The sequence below is a fragment of the Sebastes fasciatus genome, chromosome 3, assembly GCF_043250625.1.
Source record: "Sebastes fasciatus isolate fSebFas1 chromosome 3, fSebFas1.pri, whole genome shotgun sequence".
Lineage (NCBI taxonomy): Eukaryota > Metazoa > Chordata > Actinopteri > Perciformes > Sebastidae > Sebastes > Sebastes fasciatus.
The window spans coordinates 11,756,201-11,774,675 of record NC_133797.1 but is presented as its reverse complement, the minus strand read 5'-3'; the positions used below and the strand labels follow the sequence as shown (position 1 = coordinate 11,774,675).

The 18,475-nt window shown below is 41.4% G+C and overlaps 2 protein-coding genes across 2 annotated transcripts; one reads left to right on the top strand and one right to left on the bottom strand.

Moving 5' to 3' along the window:
* Positions 1-659: 659 nt before the first annotated feature.
* On the bottom strand, positions 660-2,629 carry LOC141765273 (transcription factor SOX-18-like). Its single transcript, XM_074631335.1, has 4 exons — positions 2,464-2,629; positions 1,530-1,697; positions 1,229-1,336; positions 660-1,099 (listed from the first exon to the last, which is right to left on the bottom strand). The coding sequence occupies exons 2-4, from the start codon at positions 1,686-1,688 to the stop codon at positions 785-787; spliced, it is 582 nt and encodes a 193-aa protein (XP_074487436.1). The 5' UTR covers positions 1,689-1,697; positions 2,464-2,629; the 3' UTR covers positions 660-784.
* A 4,225-nt stretch (positions 2,630-6,854) lies between these two features.
* LOC141765272 (myeloid-associated differentiation marker-like protein 2) lies at positions 6,855-9,405 on the top strand. The gene is made up of 2 exons (XM_074631333.1): positions 6,855-8,309; positions 8,754-9,405. Exons 1-2 carry the CDS (start codon positions 8,029-8,031, stop codon positions 9,403-9,405), a joined length of 933 nt encoding a protein of 310 aa, XP_074487434.1. The 5' UTR covers positions 6,855-8,028.
* The last annotated feature ends 9,070 nt before the right edge of the window (positions 9,406-18,475 follow it).

Below are 18,475 nucleotides of genomic sequence, written 5' to 3'. Positions count from 1 at the left end.
TGGTTGAGGCTCGAGGCTACCTTAGCTGCTATACTAGCATAACAAAGGTGAATCTCTGACCGAACTGTTGGCGGTCTAGTGCAGTGGTTCTCAACCTTTTTCCTCAAGGGACTCCTTTTCTATCATTGAGTAAACTGATGACCTTCTGTACACAACATAGTAAACAGTACACCACTGAGCTGAAGAACGAGTGAGAGCCGCTGCTTTAAAAATAATTTGTCTATTTAAAAATGTTATCAATATGACCTTTAACCCTGTACAGGTGATTGCATGCAGCAGCTCGACACCCAGACCAACAGATACACGCACAGTAGACAGGAAAAGAACCACAAAACTAAAAACAGGTATGAGCTTAAAAACTATAATAGCAAAGGGTAATAAATATGTGAATAAAAAAATAGAATTATCTTAAAAAACAAGTTATCATGTTCATTTTTTGTTGAAACTGTTTTAGAGAGGTGTTAATTCAACTCTGTTTATTTTTGGAGGATGTAGTTTGCGGTGCTGTTGAACTACTGTATTGTGTTATATTTGACTCGAATCTGTTGACCAGTTTAAACACGTGGCTGCTGTTCCCTTTTTCTTGATGCTGTTTTCCTGTGTTGAACCAACAATATGACGGCTTTTAAAACTGCTTCGCTTGAATAGCATGACATGGGACAACTTTCAAATTAAAAGAATGTTCTTTTTATTTATTTATTTAATAAAGAACAAGACTCCAGATCAGATGTCCATGTGTGGAGAGGAGGACAGCCGAAGCTGTGAGGGGAAGGTGGCTGCTCCATCATTGGGAGACACCTGTCCTCTGACGTCCTCTAAGTGTGCGGACTCTGTCTGTGTTTGAGTCGGTGTGGCAGGAGAGGCCAGCGACGTGGCTTGAAGGATTCAGCCAGCAGGCAGGGCCGACCTTATAGAGCTGTGGCAGGTGACACATGTCGCACACAGGCAGAGTCACTGTAGTCTGTGTTTGTGGCTGCAGCACCAGGACTGTCTCAGTGTGAGGAAGCGCCGCCGTCACAGCTGCTCGTGAGGAGGAAGGCTCCATCAACGCTGTCTGCACTGACACACACAGCCTCCGGGGCTTCTTATTCTTTTTGCCCTACACACAAAAACACATTTGATTTTCCATCAGATATCAGCTGATAACATTTCTTTGCAGTGACTGTGTTTCATCAGCTCGTGTTAGTTGAGTGTGTAGTGATATAAACATGTATGAGGGTGTACTTGCATAGTTATTGCTGCTTGTCCATTCAGGGTTTTGCTTGGCGTGGAGCAGTCTTTCCTCATTGGCCATGTCATAATATTTGACCTGCTCCTCACGGGTCAGTGACGACCACTGAGGACAGACAACAACACACTGTTAGCGCGCGCACACACACACACACACACACACACAGACTGACACACAACTACAGATGTGACGATTTAGAATTAGAGGATTTTTTTACAAGCTCTGCTGCAGAATTTTTGAAACTTTGATCGAGTTTGTGACACTGAGTGTCTCAAACATACGGAGCAAACACACTTACCACCTGTCCCAGCACTGTATTCACGGCCGCACTGCCTCTGCCTCCCATGTTTATTTGGGCATTCACATTTGCCCTCTGCTCCTTTATGAAGACCATGAATGCATTTGGAGGCTTCTTGACGTACGGCGGGTCTGCCTCCTGCCTTTCACGCTTTCCCATCTGGAGAATCTGCAAACAACAGAATTTTAGCTCCAACTCTGACTTGTTATGAAAAATGAGCTGACCCTGAAAAAATATCCACCTTTTAGATTTCTGCCCAAAATTATTTCTTTTTGGGTTTCAAAGTTTCTGGACAAATACTCACTAACTATTGCAAACTTCAGTGGATGTTTCTAATTATTACTGAATGACACCAAAAACCCTGACACACACACACACACACACACACACATACACACAGCCTTATCGCCTTATCTAAACATGTATAGCTGGACACATAAATACAACTGAGCTACAAGAGTGAACAGCTTCTCCCTCTATTTCATATATTAATTTTTAACAGTCTCTTCTGCACTATATTCACTTTTTTAATAGTCGTGTATCACAGCTGTTGCCCTGCACTATATTCAGTTTTAACAGTTTTCTTCATCTCCTTGTATTTTTATATCTGGTATATTTTTTTGTACTTTGCACTTCTAACTTTTTTACTGCCTTTTTACTAACATGTTTTGCACTATGGAACTGTGATGCTGGAAACTTGAATTTCCCTCTGGATCAATAAAGTTACTATCGATCGATCTATCTATTTAAATAGCTCTAAAATGCAACATTTTTCTATTGAAGTTTTGAGCTGACAGTATTTGCGTTTGTCCTGTACAGCTGTGACTGGTCCAGCATTGATATCTTTCTCATACAGCAAAGCTACTAAACCTGCTATCTGCTGCAACCAAACAGTGGAGATGTTCAGAGTGAGCGTGGTGAACCGGGGTCTTACCGGGTGATGATGAGGAGGAAGAGAGGGACCGACGGTCAGGGGGTTATCTACAGGTCACTGATGGGGCAGGTAGGCCTACTACGGAGACAGAGGGACACACAGCTACTTACTGAAGAAATCAAGATTTTTACACAAGACGGTCCTCTAGCATCCGACATCTGAACTGCGCCCATAGCAACGGTCTGTGATGGACCAATCAGAATCGAGTATTCAATAACACACACTCAATATACCCTTTCATAAATCAACACTCATCTTTCATGCATGTGATGTAACCACACAATCTTTACTGTAAACTGACACAATACTGGACTTATCAGACATATAGCACCACAGGAACAGAAACTCGGGAAAAAAAGTTTGGAAATTTGTGTTTGGTGGATTATTTCTCTGTTGTTACAATGCTAATTGGCATTGTATTTTACATGGTTGGAAAGCCTGTTTATTTACCTTCACAATGATGTCCAACTTGTAAGGATCATGTATTTGTGGGATGAGCAGCACAGCTGATTGTGTGGGTAGCGCCCAAGAAAAATTTGCCAAAATGCTCTGCTCATGGTCAACAGTGTATTCTCCTGTTGGTATTGACTCTTGTTTTGAGTTGCTTGGTGGATTAGATGATTTAACTCTCTATCGGTAACAAGGAACAAACAAGACATATTGGCAATTTTACACTTTATTCATTTAATACACAGATTTCCAAACTTTTTTTTCCGAGTTTATTACCGTTTGCTTGTGTGTGTCATCCTTGAGTATCTGAATCTTCACCAGATCACTGTATGACAATGAGGAGACTGTATTACCAACATACATTTAAGCAATAATTGGGGGCTCATCACAAGGATGGGAAAGTCACCATCACCACGTGTGTCGTCTTCTCTGGTTTCTTATCCAGAAAAGTGTTGAACCAGGACAAAGTTACAGTCACTTAACAGCTTCACTAAACTGAGCTCTCTCGAATTAGTACTTTTAGATCAACTGGAAGTTATTAAGTTGATTGATCAGGATAGAAGAGGTAAGGCCTGAGAAAGTTGTCATTTGTTCAGACTCTACTGCAGCTATTAATAGTTTGAATTCAAAAGAAACAAGAAGAGATGATTTATTGATGGAGATATTTACGATAATGCTGAGAATACAAAGAGTAAGTAAGCTCAGTAATGTACAATTTTGTTGGGTTCCTGCTCATGCTGGTGTGGAAGGTAACAAGAGGGCAGATGAGATTGCAAAGAGAGCATTGAAATTAAATGATGATGAAATAATGAAAGTTTCTTTTGGAAAAGGTGAGGCCAAATCGTTAATAAGAAAGGCAGTGAGGGAGTTGTGGCAGAAGAAGTGGGACACGGATATCAAAGGGAGACACTATTACAGTATACAGAAACCGTAGCAAACAGTATAACCCATTTATAGAAGTTGAGCTATTTAACCAAAGTGGTGCTCAGGTGAGTGCCTAACGTATAGGTTAGTGGGAAGACACCCAAAATCTTGAGATACCCCTACCGGAGGTAGAACAAAGCACAACAATGTTTTTCATATTCTCTTCGGTCTCCTACTGTAGCTGGCGTTAATAGTTTGTTTTAATGAGAAAGGCAACGTTTATGTTAATGTGACTCACTGTATGTCTAGTGTTTCACTGAGGGACTTTACATAAAGCCTTTAATGTATCTGTGCACCTACAGTAGTTTAAACTATTGCAGTCTAATACAATAGCCCTGCAGTAAAGCCTACCTTCATGGAGGGTATGATGTTTTGTTTTTGGTGAAACTGTTAAATAGCAATTTTGTTTTCTTTTATTCTGTGCACCCTGTTTATGTCAGTCTAACACTAAAGTTACAGTTTAACGCCATAAAATTAAACAACACTACAAACTAAACAACAGTCTCCAAAATGACCACAAAGGATTTGTTGCAGGGCTGTGGTGGTAGATTGCTTTAGTTTCAGCTTGATGTACCCAACAAACTGGCCACTGGGTCTATACTTTGTGGTCACGATCAAGATGAAAATATTGACCTTATTGGTTAATTGATCATGTTAAAGGTCGTATTAATAACAGTTTTAGGATGATGAATCCTTTTTTTTTTTAAAAAAGCATCCATAGAGCTTTAGAAATGTGCCATATAAAAGTATCTCATTTAGGGATGCACAGATCCGACTTTTCCAGTCCTGATACAGATAGCTGGGCTTTGGATATCAGTCGATACCGGGTACCGATCCGATACCAGTGTTAATAATAATTAATTAATAAGCTGTATGCCTCACTGTGTGGAAGTGACTGGGATCAGTCTTTTATGTGTAAGGCAACATCAGGCTTGACTTAAACATTGCTTTCCTCACTTTCGCTTTCACTCTCGGCTACAATTATTTATCTATTTACAGAATATGTTTCCATATTTATTTATTTATTAACAAATGTTTATCTCCATTACAATATTTGAGCGTACATACATACTGTGCAGACCTTATAATTTATGGATCTCATATAACCCTTTTGGCATTATCCCGATGCAGCTGTTGTATATATTTTTACATGACTGAGTGTAAAGTGTTGTGGAACAGAGAGACCACAGACACTCACACACCTGCAGGTGGAGACAGAGACCGGAGGACAGATCTGATCAAACCAGAGAGCAGAGGACTGCTCACTGAGGCTGCTGGTCATCATGAGATGTTACCATAGTTAGATAGATTAGAAAAAGCAGCAGTTTGTAAAATGGGTAAATGGAATTTGAAGTAAATGCTAATTATGGTAAATGGACTAACATGTGATCCATTACAAAGTTTGGCACAAAGTTTACTATTGACAAAATAAGAGATGTCACGGAGCCTTCACTACTACTGGGGTTATTACTTAGTATGTGTGTTCAGTGTCCCAGAACACTATATGGTCCTCTCTGTTATGGGCTTTTGTCATTTGTTTGTTTCACATTTTGGAAGAATCACCAGCTTTGCAGTTCTCCTGAGTCCCTCATCAGTCACTCACTACATACAGTATACCGCTCCACTTGCTTTGTTGCCCTGTCAGCTCATCAGTATTGCCATCTGATTTTCTGTCAGTGATTTTGAGCAGTGATTTACCTGCCTGCCTGACCTACTGACTCATTTGGACTCATTTTGCCTGCTCCCAGCATGGTCCGGTCTGCCCTCCTGCCTGCTTGTAAGCCGATGTAAACTTACTTTGGCAATAAATCACAAAACAAAGCTGTAAGGAGAGTGAATATTGGACTTAACATTCATCAGGTGACCGGAAACACAACTTGAATTAATGCTAATGTTGCTGCACGTCTGCTGTGTATATAGATGACTCTTTGCTAACTCTTTGTTGGCCATAATAACTTTATAAGGTGATAATACATCAAAGTTGTATTTACAGTTTGTTATGCTGCCCCCAAGTGGCCAAAAATATTTTATATTTTACTTTAAATAATGAGCTCTGAGGTATGGATGATGCTGTATTGAGCCCCAAAGTGTTCATTATTTAATACATAAGACATTGTGTATTATTTAGGGTAAAAGTTAACGTGATAATAACGCGTTAACACAAATTTGTTTTAACACCACTAATTTCTTTAACGCAAATTGTGATTTTTAGGATACAGTGGGCTCAATTTTAAAGGAATAGTGAAGATACAGGCATCATATGCCAATTGGCATGGCCAATTTCAAAGGGGTCCTTTGACCTCTGACCTCAAGATATGTGAATGTAAATGGGTTCTCTGGGTACCCACGAGTCTCCCCTTTACAGACATGCCCACTTTATGATAATCACATGCAGTTTGAAGCAAGTCAGCACACTGACACACTGACAGCTGTTGTTGCCTGTTGGGCTTGAGTTTGCCATGTTATGATTTGAGCATATTTTTTATGCTCAACGCAGTACCTGTGAGGGTTTCTGGACAATATGTGTCATTGTTTTGTGACGTTAATTGATTTTCAATAATAAATACATACATACATTTGCATAAAGCAGCATATTTACCCACTCCCATGTTGATAAGAGTATTAAATACTTGACAAATCTCCCTTTAAGTTACATTTTGAACAGATAAAAAATGCGAATAATCGCAATTAAATATTTGAATCGATTGACAGCCGTAGTATTATTGGGGTTCATTTTTATATTATATTCAAAATGCTCTTTTTTATTTTATAATACCATGATTCACAAGTACATTTTTATTTCATGACACATTTTATTTATTTAATAATAATAATCAGGAGCTTAAATGATTTCTTAAATGATTTCACAATGTATTGGTTCATTAATATATTTGACACTATTTATTCATGTTTAATTTATAATGTATCAATTATTTATTTATAGAGTACTGATCTCTAGAGGCTCCATAGATGAGAGGCCTACTTGAGCATGAATTATTGGCTCTTGTGCAGAGGGGGTGGGGGTTGTTGAAAAACTGGTGATGAAAGCAGGAATGAGTGTTAACCTTTTAATGCAGTTTTTTCATTGCTCAGATCTAACATCTCTCTGGTCATGTCAGCTATGTAATTTAATCTTATATTGGTCCTGATCTGTGCACTCTGTGACACCATGGGATCGGTAATCGAACCTCATTCCACAGGGCCTGCAATGTGTCTGCGTGCCCCGACTCCACGCCCAACCACATGTACACATCCCTCCACCAACCATGTGCTGATGGCCCAACCCTAAATAACTTCCACTGTGGTGTGAGTGAACCTGCAGCACCCCTTCCTCACAGCGCAGAGAGGGACAGTGACGAAGGAGAAAGTGTGTGAGGAAGAGTGTGTGACAGAGAGAAGGTAAGAAGATGAGAGTTGACATTTGAGGAGAGCTGATGCGTGTCTTTGACTCACGTGGCCGCATGGATTCACACAGTGAGTGTTGAACAGCAACAGAAACCAAACAAATGTGGATAATAGATTCAAGAAGATCTGACCCGGACCATTTCAGCTGAAGAGTTGGAGCTGTTTCCCAGTAGACTCGACTGACGACGGCTGGATAAACATCCTGGACTTTCAGTTCCGAGTCTGGATATTAGTGATTGATGAGTCAGTGAGATCTCTCAGCAGAGAGGTGAGTGTGTGTGCCTGCCTGGACAGCTTGAGCTCTTACAGAGGATCTCAAAGAGAGATTTCCCCTGTGTTTGTCATACGTTATGTCTGTGAAATGCTCTGATTCATCGACACAGAAATATATATAGAGTATCAGAAAGTCCCCACCAAGTCTGTAAACACGGCCTGGGTGGGGACAGAATAATGCACCCAAAGCCCAGAGCCCATCCACCCACACAAGGTACCAACAGCAGCTTCCTGACCATCTGGATATCCTGCCACACGTTCATCAAGGATCTGGAATGAGAAACACTCCAGGCTGGATTTGATCTCTGGATTTCACAATCACATCTTTTGCACCAAGACACTCCTCAGTTCTTGTTTTTGTGGGACTGCTTTGGACTTGAGCTAAAACTTTGATCTGTTTAAGACTTCATCATCCTCTAGTGGACATCCAGAATCATTCTGAGGTCCTGAAGGCTTTACCCCTTGAAGAACTCACTGTTGAATATTTATTTCTTCTCCCACGCTCACCCGGTTATGGATTCACAGGGTGGTCCATACCTCAACAAGAGGGCCCTCTGCTCACCTCTGGGTGCTGCCCGCCTCTGTCAGTTAGCCATGGGCTGTGCTGTGATTGCCATGGTAACCCACAGTGCCGGCTACAGCGGTTCACAAGGTGTGTTTTGTATGGCGGCTTGGTGCTTCTGCTTCGCCATGACGGTCGTGGTGTTTTTTCTGGACGCCACTCGCCTCTACAGCTGCCTGCCCATATCCTGGGACAACCTCACCGTCACATGTGCCGCCTTCGCCACGCTCATGTAAGTCACATGTTAAGGTGTAGCTCTGTCCTTCAGTTGAGTTTGGGGTGCTGATGTTCAGACTAAACTAGGCTCATGGCTCTGCTTCCACATTTTTTGTTTGCATCATGTGAAAAAAATGAAAAATGAATGAAAATGAAAACGGGGGGCACTTTTGTTATAAAAAATATTTAAAGCTGCTATAGCTGTCTCAATGACTGCTAATGTTCAGGTTTAAATAAAGCATAGTGCACCATAACAACTTTATAAGGTGATAATATGTTAGTGTTGTGTTTACAGTTTACAAATCAATTAGTACAGATTTGATTACAAAAGAAAATCGCAATTTAAGGTCCACTTGCTTTGTCAGACCTTTTAACTGCATCTCATGGTCTATTTGCCCCAACTATCCCTGGTTGGTTGACATCATATCTACACATGTTTTTCTGTCTTCTTCTTCTTCAGGTATGTGACAGCCTCTGTGGTCTACCCGCTCTTCTTTGTCCGATCCGAGTGCCCCTACGCCGGCTGTGATGTCCGAAATTTCCGCATCGCTGTGACCGTCTGCTCCATCCTGGGTGCTCTGGCCTACGGGGCTGAAGTGGCCTTGTGCCGAGCCAGACCAGGCCAGGCTGTGGTGGGCTACATGGCCACCGTGTCTGGCCTCCTCAAAGTCGTTCAGGGCTTTGTGGCCTGCATCATCTTTGGAGCTCTGGCCAACGGAAGCGAGTATTCCCGTTACGCCGCCACAATCTTCTGCGTTGTCGTTTATGCTTTCTGCTTTGCTCTGACTGCACTGGTGGTCGTCATGACTGTGTGTGGACGGACCAAGGCTGTGCGCTGCTTGCCCTTTGACCGCTTCGTGGTGGTGTGCACCCTCCTGGAAGTTCTGCTCTACCTGAGCGCGTCAGTGGTGTGGCCGGTGTTCTGCTTCGACACAAAATATGGCTCTCCATGGAGACCGTCGTCATGCCCTCAGGGGAGGTGTCCGTGGGACAGCAAGGTCGTGGTGGCGGTGTTCTCCTTTGTCAACTTTGTACTGTATGTGACGGACCTGACCTACTCCCAGAGGATACGATTCGTCTCCTCACATGTACCCTCTAACTCACGAATGTAGCATATATTGGCTTAACAGGTTTAAGTTATTAATCTGCTTCAGTGTTTTTGATTTTGTTTGTGAATTTTTTTGATATTTAAAGACACAGAAAATGTATTGAGGGGGAGAGATGGAGATGAGTCAAAGAGCCCAGGACATCACTGGTGCTACACATTGTCAAACACTGAGGCGCCCCATATTCAATGTGAAGCAATGTGGAATTTTACCACTACATCCGCTCTCTCTACCACGTCCCTCTGAGGTGACACCCCATCTCTTTAACTCACCCCTGCTGCCCTCTGAGGGATTTTGGGAGAGCCTCACCCATGCAGCCAGGACCCACTGGTATGTCCAGCCAAATCCTCATAAACCAAGACACTCCCGCTATTCTTGACCTGCAGCATAACACACACACACACACACACACACACACACACACACACACACACTTGCTGCTGATATTGCGGGCTGTATTATAAAGTGTTACAGAGTCTTGAATATAAATAGTAAATCTAGCATTGGCATCTGTGGCATGCCTGCGAACCCCTCACCGGCGATCTACGGGCATTACTCAGGCTGCCAAAAATAAACACGAGCTGTCTGCACTCATATTGAAGCAGTGAGACAGCATTTATAAGAGGCCGCTGTCTTTAAAACCTCTTTATGAAATACTTCCTTCAGTCTTCAGTTTGACTGCCACGTTTGAAAATGCACAATATTCACAATTTCACAATTTCACAATTTCACAATTTCACAATTTCACAATTTCATAATCTGAACATGGTCATCGTGACCGAGGAATGTTTGCACATTATCACAGAAGATGGATCGTGTGACTTGTACTACATTTACACTGGCAGTTACAAATGATCTGTGTGGTTAGATGTTTTTTGTAGATTGTATTGAGACACTACTGGTACATACTAGTTTAATATAGACTTGAAATAATCAATATTTTTATATTCACAATGGATCAAATGACTATGTGTGGACATGAAAGGTTTCGCTCATTATTACCAGTGGTACTAGTGGTTACCAGTACTTGAGTAAATGTAACTAAGTACATTTACTCAAGTACTGAACTTAAGTACAAGTTTGAGGTACTTGTACTTTATACTTCTACTTCACTACATCTCAGAGGCAAATATTGTACTTTTTACTCCACTCCATTTATTTGACAGCTTCAGTCACTAGTTACTTTGCAGATTTTGATTATCAATACAAATTATAAATCAATTAATAAATGATGATATATTATTATGGATTAAACTACCCAGCAGTACATAAAGTAAATACAATTAGCTCCACCTTTACCAGCTGAAACATTAAAGTGATGAACACATTAATGCATCAATAATTATAATCCAATATTATAATACACATTCTGAAATGAGTCCTTCTGCATAATGAGTACCTTTACTTTTGGTACTTTAAGTATATTTTGATGCTAATACTTTTGTACTTTTATTTAAGTAAGATTTTGAATGCAGGAATTTTATTTGTAACAGAATATTTTTACTCTGTGGTATTGCTACTTTTACTTAAGTAAAAGATCTGAGTACCTCTTCCACCACTGATCATTACCAACACTGCAGTTCCCCTCAGCTTTACAGAGCGTTTTAGCCTCATTCAGCTCCTTGTTTTGGTTTTAAAGCTCGCAACTTTACTGCTTTGGTTCAGTCTCACTGCTCTCAGCCGCAACATTGAGCAGCTGTTTTCAGTGATAAAGCTCTAGTAACCTGCTATAGTCTACCTGTCCAGCACTGAACAACAGACAGACACAGTTAGCGACTAGCTGGTGAACATAGTGGAACATTTTAGCTAAAGAGACAGATATTTCTCTCAGGAGTTGGTAGAGACCAAAAACAGAGCTAAAAGAGAGTGAATATTGAACTTACAGTCGCCAGGTGACCAGAAACACGACTCCAGATGAATGATGATGTTGCTCTGTTTAAAAAGGCAAGTGTTTGCTAACAAGTTCACCATATCAAAGTTATCAAAGTTTAGAAGATGATAATATGTCAATGTTGTGTTTACAGCTTGTTGCGCTGCCCCCAAGTGGCCAAATCAATGAATGCATATTTAGATATAACAATACAAACATATAAAATGATTTTATATGATAAAATAAAGACGTATGGTCCAAAAAATATATTCCATATACCATGCAGGCCTGACTGTCTTTTGTATCTTGTGGTTTAACACTTTTTTCTATCTCCATTTTATACTTAAATTTAAGATTCCTGAAGTCTGAGGATGTAATAGTCTGTTATTCTGTATACCAACGCCACACAAAAGGCTGGTTCCATACACTATTCACAGCTATACCTACAAAAAGTAGGGCACTGTAATTCATGTATATCCCACAAAATCAATTTGTGTAGCCTAATTAGCGTAATCGTGGATCAGGAAGTATAAATAGCATTGAATGCTGCATGGGGAGAAGGTCGGAGTGGATGGGTGGATGGGTGGGTCAAAACGTACAGGACTTTCGCCCAGGAGACCAGTGTTCATGTCCTGTGTGAAACCAGAAGTCAACATTCATTTATTTGTGATGTAAGTTATGTACTTAAGTAATGCCACTTCCGGCATTATTTTAAGCAAAACCACGATCTTTTCCTAAACCTAACTAAGCAGTTTGTTGCCTAAACCTAAGGAAATTGTTTCCTGTGAAGACTGTAGGCTATGCAAGTAAAGAGCGGAAATTGACACATGTTGCTTGACGTTCGTAACTTTTTCGTAAGATATCATACGAACCGTTGTATGAGAATACGTTACACACAAGCACACAAGCAAAGGATTACTCAGGTGGCGTAAGATTACATCTGCCTAGATCAATACGCAACTGTGTAATCACCTTTAAAGGTACAGTGTGTAGGATTTGGTGGCATCTAGCGGTGTGGTTGCAGACTGCAACCAACTGAGTACCCCTCCACTTACCCCTCCCTTTCCAATACTGCAGTAATGTGAGCCACCAAGTGCAAAACCGTGGTAACGCCGTTTGCCTCGCTCAGAGGCCAACCTTACTGTAATATCACTACTGTAGGAGCAACGGAAGTCAGATGGTGGCTGGCGGTACCACGGTTTTGAAGAAACAAATCACCAGCACTCACAGATAAAGTGTCTTTTTTACTCTATTCTGGGCAAACGAACAAACGTGTTTCAGCTATAAGCCGTCATCAGTGTGATCACTCAAGACGTAATGCCAGTTTTAAATATTCAGGTGAGGCACAGACACCAATCAGGAAAGAGACTACATGATTACACGGTTTTGCAGCCTGCGGCTCATGTTACCGCAGTTTCACAAGCCCGTTGGAGAACTACGATGGCCTTCAGGTAACATAAAAACGCTAAAGGATCTCTCTTGAGCCAGTGTTTGGTTTGTCCGTTCTGGGCTACTGTAGAAACATGGCGGAGAAAGATGGTGGGCTCCATGAAGAGGACCCGCTCCCTGTGAAGATATGAAGGGCTCATTCTAAGCTAACGAAAACACAACAATTCTTAGTTTCAAGTGATTATACACTAATGAAAACATACTTATTAATATTATATTCCATTTCTGCTAATAGATCCCTTGAAATTGTACACACTGTTTCTTTGAATGTAAGATTCAAGTGATCTTCAGGGTCTACTGTTTGTGTACAGTAAAAGATAATTAATTCAGGGTTTAGTTCATAATAGTCTTAGTTGTGCTTCCTCCTTTGTTCCTACCGTTTGTATCATCTCTTCTCGGTCACCTCTGCTTGTACCGGTTGTGAGTTCATGACATGATTTTTATGTCTAGTCAGTTTGAGTGCGTAACCCAACAAATACTCCTCGTAAACACTCTTTGACCAGCATTTATTTGCAGACAGTGTGGATTTATACCCCACTATCTGTGCACACTCTGGCTTAAAGGAGGGGAGAGAGAGGCCTTTCTGGCTGCCACCTTCTCTGTCAGCACTTGTTTCACAGGAATAAACCAGAAGAAGACATCTAGCTACCTCACCAGTCTCTCCTTGTCCTCCTCCTTTTCTCTTGATTAAGATTTTTCTCTCTCCTCTGACTCTGTCCCTCCAGATTTTCACCCTCACATTTCTCTCTCACACATCCTACCTCCTCCTCCTCCTCCTCTCCATCCTCCACTCCTCTCTGCTTTGGTCACCTCATCTCTCTAATCCAGGATCAATGTATTCCCCTGTCACATCTGTGAGTGCTGTGGATGTATTATATTAAGTCCTTGGGAAGCCACTGTGCCACAGCATACGTGAAGCAAGGTGCTCAGCAGCAAATCCAACACCAGTTGGCTGCTCTTGTATCCAAATCTGTCTAAGACCACAGAAAACATCATTGTGTGTTTTACAGATTTGCTCTTTTAGACATTGTGCCAATTTCTGTAAATCAGTAAGCAAATACGAGTGAATAACATGGACATACAGAAAGAGCAGATGAGCAGTGGATTATACATGGGTTTATGTAAACTGCTGGCGATTTTTTGCAGCAATATATAACTTTGTGTAGTAACACCGTGTGTGTGTGTGTGTTTGTTGCTTTAGAAAGCGTTTTCATCCTCTGATAAGTCCTGCAGAATTATTTCAGGCCCTCTGGAGGCAGCGCTCGCTCGCTCCACTTGCACTCTGACTAATATTTCCAAAGTAGGATTCAACATCAGTGGAATATGACAGAGCCCAGAGAAAGCTGCCACTGAAAGTGATGGACAGTGTTGCCACGCAGCAATCTGTAGCTCCATTAAGGCCTGTGCGCTCGCTGCTCCTCTGCAGATCCCCATTTAGCAGCTGTTCCATGTTTGGCACTCACTTTACTTCTCACTCCCTGCGGGCCTCTGTCTTAAACACAGCTCGTCTTAACACACACACACACACACACACACACACACACACACACACACACACGCACGCACACACCCACACACACACATACACAGCCCACAGCGTATGAACTCTTCTGACAGAGATGAGCTGCGACAGGTGTCCATCATAACCACCCCTTCCTGATTCTCCAGCAGGGTGGGGGACGTGGAGGGACGTGGAGGGACGTGGAGGGACATGGAGGGACAGGGGACTGCTGGCTCGCTGTCGTGACTAATCTCCGATGTCCCCACCATAGCTCTTGTTTTACCAAATGTTTTGTGGAACTTTTTGTGGAAGGCTAAACCTCTGGTCCCAGAGGATTTGAATCCATGCCAGCTCTCCTAGCTTAGCATCCTGTAAGATGACACTGTATACAGAAGAGAACGGGGCGCTCATTTTGGAGGCACTCACAGTAATCAAAATGTAACATCTGACCTATGGCACCCGTGACACTTTCAGGGGTGGACACGGGACAGAATAATAGAAATCTACTAATATGATACTTATGTAACACAATCTCAAAATTGAACATTATTGCAAGGCTGCTGTACTGGATTGCATCACACAGTGTTCCTGTTATTTTGTCCAATCCCTTTAAATGAACCTGTAGCCTATATGTCAATCTGAAATAACTCACTATATCTTATTATTCTTGTTTGTAATCCCATGTAAAGGGGCTCTATGTAAGAATCAGAAGCAAGCATCGGTCAAAACAGTGAGGCGACACACAAGACTGAACATGATTGACAGCTAAAACCACAATATCACCATATGTTTCACATGCTTGGCAGTAATGTGGGCTTGCAGTAGGAATTTTGCCAGCTCGGGGTCCGTTTTGATACCCAAAACCAAACAAAGGTCCCTCCATGAATCGAAGACCCGGCTGATGTTGATCCTCGTTTTCCCCCGACGTCGGTCTCATTCCTATTTTGTAAGACGGGCTTCACCAGATATAACTTTTTTTTTGTGTGCTTCCGTGGAGTTTGTGTTGGAGACTGAGTTGTGGTGTGGGCTGGTCGTTTATTGGTGTTAGCTATCGTTACACAATGTTAGCCCTGTAGAGAGTAAAGGCACTCTCGATCAGTTGGATTTTCCCGGAAAAAAACGGCCCGCATTCCTCACATTAAAAGCAGTCTACATGCTGACGGAGGAAACTCAGAAAGTCATGGATGTTCTCATTCTTTAGGTTAGGTTACAATCTGTTCATACAATGTAATAATAAAAAACGATTAAAAAACAATTATACGTGTAAAAACTTACATACAGTCCCTTTAAGTTGATTTTGTTTCACAAATGTCAAACGTTATCAGACACTTTTTAGGTCAATATACGTTAACTATTCAAGGTCAATGCCTAACCATAACCATTTGAGAAAGAAATATCTCAAAATCTTCAAGAAACAAAAGCAGTCTTCTCTGGATTATGTTAAGCTTTGAACCCTTTTCTGTGGTCTTATGATACATTGAAACATTATCTTTTTGTCATTTATGGAATTTTACACTGACACCTTACTCTGTAAGTGCAGTCTTTCTCCTCTATGATCAGGCCAAACTAAGCACAGATAAATAGAACTGTGTAAAAATGTAAGGCACATTTTATTAATTTTTTCCCAGTTGGCTACACCCTTCACGTTCATTTCCACCAGAAGGTCAAAGTACAGAGACGACCGGCCTGGCAACCTTTTAGTACTGAGTCACCAAGTTTTTGGAAAAGAGCCCAAACATCAACAAATATCCTCCTGTGACCTTCTGGCTACAGTTTGTCCTCTTCAACCTTCTGGCTACCTCGACACCTTTCTGAACAAAGAAAACCTCTGTTATCTAATTGGATGGTTTCATTCTCACTCTATGCTAAATACCTGTTGAACTGAGAATAGAAATGCAGAAGAAGTATGACATATTCTCCACATGCTCTGTTGGGATTTTCACTCTGATTTGTTCTTGAGATTTCGCGATGAGCTGTGGGAAATCCTTTATTAGTTCTGGGGTTTTACATAAAATTGAAAGCCGACATTACACTGGATGCTTTAACTTGCTGCTGTCATTTATTTTGCATTCATTTGTATTCATTCGTGTCTCGGACTTATTCTTGTCACTCATTCTTGTCTCAGACTGGAGAAGTACGCACACTTGGGGAAGATTTTCTATCTGTGTGTGATATTAAATATGCACATCACTCAACAAAGCTACTTCTCTCTTTCTCTCCCTCTTGCGTGTTCTTACGTCGTTACACACACACACACACACACACACCTTTGGGCCCCTAATCATTGCAAGCAACAAATTGTTGTGAACGCTTCACCTAGATCCGCTTGTCACTGTGTGCTGAAAAGAGAAAAAAAGCTGTTTCGTGCTCTGTGGTATTTTTAATAAATCTCTTGGGCGTTTGTCAAAACAAGAAAGACCGAATGAGTGTTGTCACGCCTCAGTACACATGCCGAGTCTGAGTGATAGATAGTACAGAGGCAGGCAGTGGTAAATTGACTTTGTGTGTGTGTGTGTGTGACTGAGAGGCAGAGTTGCAGGGATACATCACTGAAATGTTCAGCTTGTTTGAGATTAGGTTCAGAGAACAGTTTTGTGGGTAATTATTCCACTATAGCTGATGCACCAAGAGGAAGGGGACACTGTGCCGTACCCCCTCACATACTATACTCCATCTGTTATTATGCACTTTGTAGCATCAGAAGGGAATGAATCATCATATTGTTTCTTAACTCCCCTGAATTCTGTTTCATTCGGAGAAAGAAGACACACACTCTGACGTCCTTTACCTCAAAACCTCTTCTTCTGACAATATTTGACAAATTGGGAGAAAAAAGAGGCAGAATCAGGGTCGGAGCTGCTGCTGAGGACACTGAAGTCATGTCCTCGGTGTTGTTTTGGGGAATTCAACAAGTTTTACCGACTCAAGGAAGTGTTTACAGTTTGCGGTTACACACAAAGAAATTACACATGATGGGTTTGAGAATTGCTCTTTCGTAAAGTGGAGGGACTCACAGGAGACAGATTTTTTTTAAAAGAATTGTCGAAATCAAAGCAGCAGAGGCAGAGCCATCCTGACTTTTATTCCCTAGTGTGGGCCAAGCTCCAAAAACACTGGATCCTACATTTCCCATAATGCAATCAGATCCTTTTTCCTCCCAAATGCCCACTTCTTTCAAACCCCACATCTCCAGTTTGTAACACAGACTATCTGTAAAAACAAAAAAAAATCTCAAGCCCAAACTGAGATAACTCTGATGACATCACAATGACATCATCAGGGTTATTTTTTCAGACTTCAGAAAGCTTCTCCACAGGGCCGGCTAAAGGCGTAGGCCATATAGGGCACCACATTCTGGGGGGCGCTGGTTGCTCTCTTAAAAAAAAATATATATATATATATATGTCGGTGAGGGCCCTTCCTCATTTTCTGCACTGAGGTAACAAATGAACAGATAAATAAAGAAATACACTTTTCACCCCTGTAACTCTTGTTGAAGTGAAACGGACTAAACATTTTTAAGCCAACAATATCAGGGGCCAATTGTTTATTTATATTTAATACATTTATTTATGAAAATAAAACTCTCATTTTTGTCTTAAAACCATTGTGATATCCGGTGTGTTGCGGTTTACGGGGCTAAGGTTAGTGTTCTGGGGGCTTGAACCCTAACCCTAGCCCCCAGGTGGCGGGGCTCCAAATCTGAATGTAGCATAAAGGGTACCAAAAGGCTAGAGCCGGCCATGCTTCTCCATAACCACAGAAGAAATTATACAATATATTTTCACAGGCTAAGTAGAGCTCCTTGTGATGAGTAAGCTTAACTTAAAAATACAACAGAATCAAGTGATTAAGTATCTGTCAATCTAAATTATATCGTTGAATAGTGAAATTAATTCGAACCAATCCTCTCAGTATTTCAAAGATCCTACTGACAAAATAAATGACTATTTCAAGGTGTTGGGGTGTTGAACCTGTAGAGAATAAACTGATGAAATGCTTTCACTCTGCCCAGCTGACTGAAGAGGAAGAGCGTCCTAACAGCTGGTGCCATCGGAGGGCCATGCATTCTGCTTTACGTATATATAGACAGGAAGAGCATATGCAACGCCTCAGTCTACATTCCTGTCCAGCAGCACTGTGAGAAAATAAATGGAATGAGGTCCCTCAAAGGAGGCGAACAGCACCTCTTGTGAAGTGTAAATTTAGTCTGGCATGGCATGGTATGGCATGAGAAACACAGGGTGGAAGATACA